Source organism: Lacerta agilis, chromosome 14, assembly GCF_009819535.1.
Source record: "Lacerta agilis isolate rLacAgi1 chromosome 14, rLacAgi1.pri, whole genome shotgun sequence".
Lineage (NCBI taxonomy): Eukaryota > Metazoa > Chordata > Lepidosauria > Squamata > Lacertidae > Lacerta > Lacerta agilis.
The window spans coordinates 21,730,076-21,737,702 of NC_046325.1; the positions used below are offsets into that span (position 1 = coordinate 21,730,076).

The 7,627-nt window shown below is 48.4% G+C and overlaps 1 protein-coding gene across 1 annotated transcript; it reads right to left on the reverse strand.

Annotated features, from left to right (window-relative positions):
• Positions 1-7,627, reverse strand: LOC117058751 (zinc finger and SCAN domain-containing protein 31-like). Its single transcript, XM_033170102.1, has 4 exons — positions 7,351-7,627; positions 3,708-4,723; positions 3,416-3,542; positions 1-1,267 (listed from the first exon to the last, which is right to left on the reverse strand). The coding sequence occupies exons 2-4, from the start codon at positions 4,404-4,406 to the stop codon at positions 288-290; spliced, it is 1,806 nt and encodes a 601-aa protein (XP_033025993.1). The 5' UTR covers positions 4,407-4,723; positions 7,351-7,627; the 3' UTR covers positions 1-287.

A 7,627-nucleotide genomic window follows, 5' to 3' on the forward strand; every position in this document is an offset into this window, starting at 1 on the left:
CACTGCAGAGGGAAGCAATCTTTCCTGAATGCCCTGGTGAGTCTGTCGCAGTAGCCAGATCACTGGGGGCAAGGAAAAAGCAGATTATTCACACCTTCTATTATGTCCTGAGCTACGTTGTCCCCAAACAAAGTCAAGCTATGTCCTTGAGTGGGGTCAGGCATGGAAGAGGAATGAGACCTATCAGCAAACCCAGAAGAAACCTCAGCACAACCTCTAGCATTTCCCTCCCTCCGTAAGGCTGAAAGGAGTCAGGAGCTGGGAGAACACGCTGAGCCTGGTTCCTTCTAAACTCTTGACACATCTTTCTTTTCTTTATCTGAAACGTCTACCTTCTCTTCAGTCTCGCTTGCTTTCAGTTTGCTCTTTGCCTGCGACTCTGTGCATACCAGAGGCTTGCTTTTCTCGGCCGCTTTCTCCTTTGTGTGGATCCTCTGATGCGTCACCAGAGCGCTCTTCTGCCGGAACCTTCTCCCGCACTCGAGGCAGCGGTAGGGCCGCTCCCCGGTGTGGATCCTGCGGTGTATCAGAAGATCCGAGAACCTGGTGAACCGCCTCTCGCACTCGTCGCAGGGGAAGGGCTTCTCTCCCGTGTGGATTTTCTGGTGCCTGGTGAGGTCCGACGGGTAGCTGAACCTTCTCCCGCAGACGCCGCAGCAAAAGGGCTTCTCTCCGGAATGCGTTCGCTGGTGAGAGATGAGGTTGGAGCGCTGGATGAACCGCTTCCCGCATTCCGCGCAGGAAAACGGCTTCTCTCCCGTGTGGATCCTCTTGTGTATCTTCAGCGTGGAGGAGGAAACAAACCTCTTCCCGCATTCCAGGCAGATGTAGGGCTTCTGCCCCGTGTGGATGCGTTCGTGGACCTTGAGTGCCGACTGGTGGCTGAAGCACTGCTGGCAGTGAGAGCAGCGGTAGGGCTGCTCCCCGGAGTGGACTCTTTGGTGGCTAACCAGAGAGGCCCGCTGGGCAAAGGATGCGCCACACTCGGTGCACATGTGTGGCTTTTCCCCCGTGTGAATCCTCTGGTGTCGGGTCAGGTGAGACAGCTGGCTGAATCTCGTTCCGCACTCCATGCAGCGAAAGGGCTTTGCACCGGTGTGGATGTTCTCGTGCTTAGCCAGGTCAGATGGACGTGCAAAGCATTTGCCGCAGTCGATACAGATGTGGGATTTCTCCTTCCTAGGAATCAGCCCGGAAGTAGAACGTGTTCCCTCTTCCTTGGCCCCTTGATGAAATGGACCACCAGCTCTGTTTGCATTCTTGGCACCTGTAAGATTGGGGAGGGAGGGGAGAGAAATCCTGAAGTCATTTGTGGGTTGCTCAATGCACTAATGTGACTAACATTTATAGATGAAAAACCATGTGCATTAACTATGTCATCAGCACAACTCATTCTGCTTCTGGCCAAGGCTATATGTATGCTGCAGTTCTGTCTGAGTGTAGAAGAAATGCAGAAGAGTGTGGCTGTGGGCATGTACAGAATTCAAATTTCCCAACACTCAGCTTTCTTTTGTTCTAAAGCAAGTTTCTAGTCCTTATGACTGTGAAAATATGCTTGTAGGTAGATGGGCAAAGCACATTTTCCTGACCAATGTATGTTTTAAGCAGCCAGAGAGGTGGCTGAATAAGATGTCCAGTGTCTGCAGAGCAAGGCTTTCACTTCCCTGCACAGTTCATTGCCCCCTCCCTAAACCAGAATAAATTATTGTAATATGTTGTGATAATTTACGTAATTTATACATACAACAACAATAAACTATTCATGGTACAAGTTTTCAATTAGCAAGGTACAGATTTTAATTTTTTTAGTGTGCCATACCAACAGCTCAGTTTATAGCACTCTTGCAGAGTAAACAAAATGACAGAACTGGAAGAGACCTACAGTAAACAGCCATCCAAACAGCATAGCCCTCTCCATAAAATCTCTCTCCCCTTCCCTGAGAAACGTAGAAAATAATAGGACACACTTATATGATTTCTTAAAACTTAGGTAAGGAACCACAAATTTAAATGTTGTATAATGACTTAGAATTTCAATTTTAATTTATGTAACTGGTTTCATGTAATGTTTAATACTTCCAGCTGATGAAGGTGAATACACCGAAACAGGGCCCTGTCCTGGCTTCTGATTTATGACTGACTTCTGATCAATGATTGAGACTAAGATCTTTACATCAAACATGACATGAATATATTCTGATTATGGACTAGCATGAACTTGACTCAATTTAAAGAATCTTATATCCAATGCTGTAACAGATTGTTGTTTTGCATATATCCTTGTGACTTTGAGTTTACAATTTCTGTATAACTATATGTATTCTTGTTGCAATTCACATTTGACTTGTGAGTAGAGATTAGAAGAGGAGAAGAAGAAGAGTTTGGATTTGATATCCCGCTTTTCACTACCCGAAGGAGTCTCAAAGCGGCTAATATTCTCCTTTCCCTTCCTCCCCCACAACAAACACTCTGTGAGGTGAGTGGGGCTGAGAGACTTCAGAGAAGTGTCACTAGCCCAAGGTCACCCAGCAGCTGCATGTGGAGGAGCGGAGACACAAACCCGGTTCCCCAGATTACGAGTCTACCGCTCTTAGCCACTACACCACACTGGCTCTCACTATTACTCTCACTATTGAAACTTATATTGGCCTGAGTTCTTGGTCTGTTTTTTATTGGTGCATTTACTAACAAGAACTCCAATTTATTTAACTTTAGGCTACATGCTGAAGCAGAAGTCTTACCCCCCAAAAAACCTGAGAGTAAGCCAAGTCCATCTACTGCATATTGTAGAGAAATGTTAGCTGAGACAACCCCATGAACTCCTAACATCAGTTGTGACCGCCCCGGTGCTTACTTTCCACTAAGCAGATGAGTGAGGCTCAAACTGCATGTGTTAATTACAGCATCGTCACAGAACAGGAGTTGGCCCTTCAAATGTCACCCGACTCCAACTCCCATCAGTCCCCAGCGAACAGGGAGAACTGACTGCTAACAGCAGCTCTGGAGTCTTCTGGGTAATGTGGCCAGCATGACAAAGTCGCTTCTGGTGAACCAGAGCAATGCACGGAAACGCCGTTTACCTTCCCGCCAGAGCGGTACCTATTTATCTACTTGCACTTTGACATGCTTTCGAACTGCTAGGTGGGCAGGAGCTGGGACCGAGCAACGGGAGCTCACCCCGTCGTGAGGATTTGAACCGCTGACCGTCTGATCAGCAAGCCCTAGGCTCTGTGGTTTAACCCACAGCGCCACCCCTAGAATGTAGTATTCGCCACTAAATTCTAGAATTTCAAACCAGTCCTTTGAATACTTTCCAACTCATCTAAATTCCTCCTTGAACTATGGCACTCAAATTGGGCATGGACATTAAGCTGTCGCCTTAAGCTGTGCTGAAGAGCACAAGTGCAAGACGTACCTAATAAGCTGGTCTTCCCATTATCCTGCTGTCGGGCCTCCTTAGCAAGATGCCTCTGTCTGGCATCAGACACAGCCCGCTGGCCTTCAGAGAGATTCATGGCTGTCTCCCGGAACGAACCAGAGTCCTGAAACAACAAAGAAAGTTGACACTGAAGGCCCTACCTGCCCCCACCAACAAAAACATCATGGTTAACGAAATGAAGCAATGTTAAGGCAAAAACCAGAAGGTGAAAGCTCTGCAGAGCAGCAGCATACCTGACTTGACCGGCTTGCAATTCAACTCAACCCACCTGTGGTTCACTCTGCAAACTCTCCTGCTGCCTCAGAAGGAATCCTTCAGCCAGGGCCACCGCCTGGGCACAAGTCTCGGGTCCGCGTTCTCGGACCCGGTTCTGGATTTCCTTTGGCAGCACGGTCAGAAACTGCTCCAGGATCAGCAGCTCCAGGATCTGCTCCTTCGTGCGGCTCTCCGGTTCCAGCCAGCAATGGCAGAGTTCCCGTAAGCGACTGCAGGCCTCGCGAGGCCCCTCCACCTCCCGGTAGCAGAACTGGCGGAAGCGCTGGCGCTGCATCTCGGCAACACTGGAGCTGCCTCGCAGGGCAGCTGCTTTCACCTTCCCGTGGTCCCCTCTGTCTCTGGCATTCAGGCTGCTCAAGGCCTGCTGGGCTTCCGCGCTGAGAGTGGGCATGAGGCGGCTAATCCCTTCTCTAGACCACTGGCAGGCACCCACCACACGGTCAAAGGTGGCCAAGTCATCCCACGAAGCCAAGTCCGGCAGCTGTGGCGTTCCCCACCCTGAAGAGGGATACTGGACTGTTTTCAAGTACTCTTGCCACTGGGCTTCCAAGCGCTGGGGTATCCCTTCCTGCCGCGGCGTTGCCCATCGGGACATATCCCGGGGAGTACCAGACTGGACTGGAAAAGTGCCTCTTCCTGATCTCCCAGATCCTTCTCCTGGCTCAGCACCTGCTCGGGTTTGTTCCTCCATTTCCACAAGGTGTTGTCCCCAGTTTAGCTCCTCATAAGTAGGTCCACACCTGCCCCGTCTTCCTAGGGTTGGTTCACTCTCAATTCAAGTGCTCAAGCCTAGTATCCCCTTCAAAATCCCAAGTTTTTTACCTCAGACCAGGTGAAAGGATAGATCAGCACCTGGGCGTACGTAACACCTCCGGCCACTTAACATCTGCCACTGTGGGGACTGGATAGACAGGCTTTCTCATGCAGCCCAGCAGTCATGGCTAACTGAAAGAAACCAGCTGAACCTGCAGCCAACAGGTTTCCCATCCAAGCAGCTTCGTGTTGTTCCTGAGGGAAGACAAAGGAAATTAGCCAAAGCTAGATTTTGGGCATGGAAAAACAAACATACCAGCCCATTGGTAAGCAACTGAATTATAAGCAGCCAAGCTTATTGAAACTAAATTGGCTGCAATTACATTAAGAAACATAAATAATGTCATGAAAACACAACAGTGGTTGCTGGTAATTTCAGCTAAAACGCCGGAAACAGAATTTAGATGGGCAAGCAAGGGGTAGAGCATATACAGCAGTGTTTTTCCAAACGTTTTATCTTGAGGCAACAGGCTCCCCATGGATTTGCCTGCCAAGGATTCTGGAGAATGTTATTGGTTGGACTAGTCTGCTTGCCCACAGCTATGGCAAAGCCTATTGGGCTTATTGTCGCTCAGTGTGAATTCACAACCATGTTCAGAACCCTTATTCCCCTTCTCTGTGCTTTCCACAAGGAAAAGCCGGCTTTCAAGAAAGCTTGTCCGCCATCACTGATCTCAGACAGAAACCTCAGTAAGCTCTCAAGAATCCCAAAGATGCCTTGCAACATTTGAAAACTGCTGAGTTTGTGCAACTTCCAGCCATTCTTCACACCTCTCCTGCCCACAATCCCTCAGAAACCAAATTTACATGAAGTGTTCCCCTTCAGTAACACAATACAGATCTATTTTTGCTGGGGTGCAGGTGGGGAGAAGGATTTTAAGAGCAAGTCTTTTCATTGTTGTTAAAATTCCTATATGGAAAGCTTTCTTTCATTTATTTTCTTTTTAAAAATTGTTAGCCATGAAATGAATATCTAAAGTATCTGGAAAGCGCTGCACTGATTTGATAAAACAGAAATATATAAAATATAATATTTTAATATATATATATATATATATATAAGATTGCAATTGCGGGAGCCTCCAGCAAAATTATTAATTATGATACAGCATCTTTTACTACAAGCAAAGGTGGGCATGGGAAATATAGAGCGGGGAGGGCCCAGGATATTTCAGGGGTATTTTTCCACTAACGCTTTATTTGAAACTGCGGCCTCAGAACATGGCTGGCTGCTGCAGGGAGAAGAGAGCCTCTTCGGAAAGAAAACAGAGATGTTGTTGTGCGGGGTCCAGAGAGGGATAAGCCAAGCTCTTAATCGGCTCAGGAGTTAAACACATTCTGCAGAGAATCAGCATCTACAGCGCTTGCTTGCCCTTCCCCCACAGGCCTTGATTCGCTGGGGGTCTCTTAATCCCCCACCCCACCCCTTAAATCCTCAGATGCTAACAGAATGGAAAGGCTAGCTAGAGCTCCTGCTGAAGTCTGCATTTTTCTCCAGGGTCTCTCTTTTTCTCATTTTCTCCCTCTCTCTCATCTGCTTCTCTTGTCCATCTTGACAAGAAGGTGGAAGTGAAACTGCATTCAAGAACTAAAAGCAAGGGGGGTGATGAAAATCGGTGAATAGACACACAAATGCAAGTCCTTTAGGAAAGCTACAGCTTCCTTAATTATGCTGCATGTACAAAATCCACATTGATTAATCCACACCACATCCTGATCCCATGCTCACAATCATTAACTTGGATTACAAAACCTTCATCAACCCACACTGGAGGGATGGCACCATTCCAGTCCTTTCACCCCTGATTCTACCACACCCTTCTCACAAGGAACTCTGAAGTCCTGGCTCCAAGTATTCCTTAACCCACCCCACTTCACCTCCCAATCCTCTAGTTTTTCTCAGAGTGGGTATAAACCCAGAATCTCAGCCTCAATGCCTCCACCCCTCTGCCCAGACACTCTGTTGCCACATACACTATCGTCACGCCACTGCATTCTCTTAATTAATATGAACTAAATGCTAAGACTCCTTTGCCCCCATACAAATGTAGATGGGGAATCCACACTTTACACACATGCCTGGAGTGGAAGGGGAGTACAGAAAGCCACTCTTTAAGCACTCCTATTATGGGTAGAATAAGGAGGCTAACGGGTGTTGAGGGGCAAGAAATCTAAAGAGAACAGTCACAGTCCCCACCACACAAGAAAGAAAGAATCCCCACAGGTCTCTCTCAAAGTGGAACCTCGCTTGATCTTTTAAAGTTGCAAGCTTTCGAAAGGAGAGTAATAGTGAGTTTAAAAATGGGAGTCGGGACGTTAGGGAACAACGTTGCTTCTGAACTCTGGGTTCAAATGCAGCCATGGAACCCCCATGTGCCTTAGGGCAATTCACAGGCTTGCCTCTTCAGCACTTTCTCTCCTCTTCGGATAAAACTGAGCACTGCTTCTTCACTTAGCTGAGGATAACGGATGTAGGAGGGGACTCGGAGATGTAGGGGGGGGCAGGAGAATCTGGGAGAGTAGCCTTGGGCCAGCCACTACGTCTTAAACCTACATCATGGGAATTCCTAAGGCCACCTCTCCTGTCCTGAGTGCCTTGGAGGGAGGGCTTGACACAAAGTCATTACCTCGGATAAAATAACGGTTTCTGTGCCATCGTTTCGTCCACTATACTTTGCACAGAAATCATTGCAAATTTTGGACAGCAGCTCTCTAGCAGGTCGGATCTCACTCGGAGCCAACCCTACAAAGGCCTTTTGGGAACAGGCGCACATCCTGCAAAAAAAAGCTCCCTTCCCCCCTCTCCCGTTTTGCTTTCCCACCTGCCTTGCAGGCTCCTCCAGATGTTTCTCCCTTTCCTCCTCGGCAGCTGGATCTGCCTGCGTCCTACTCGGGAGGCTCCGTGCTGCTCCTCGCCCCAGCCAGCGCTCTCGCTCGGCGCCTTCTCCTCTCCGCCCAGCCCCACGGCACAAAGCCCCGCTGCGGAAGATCTGCAGCCCTGCAGAGGCAAATCCCCCCCTTATTAAAATTCAAATCCCAAGTTTTTGATCCTGGGAAGGGGAGGAGCAGGAAGGTGCCCTCGGCTAATGCATCCCCCCT

Excerpts from the sequence above, each read along its gene's own strand:
- LOC117058751 (XM_033170102.1), bottom strand. The coding sequence starts at position 4,406 with ATGGAGGAACAAACCCGAGCAGGTGCTGAGCCAGGAGAAGGATCTGGG. Across the intron at positions 3,543-3,707 it reads GTTTGCAGAGTGAACCACAG|GACTCTGGTTCGTTCCGGGA; the intron begins GTGGGTTGAGTT and ends TTGTTGTTTCAG. Across the intron at positions 1,268-3,415 it reads TGGGAAGACCAGCTTATTAG|GTGCCAAGAATGCAAACAGA; the intron begins GTACGTCTTGCA and ends CCAATCTTACAG.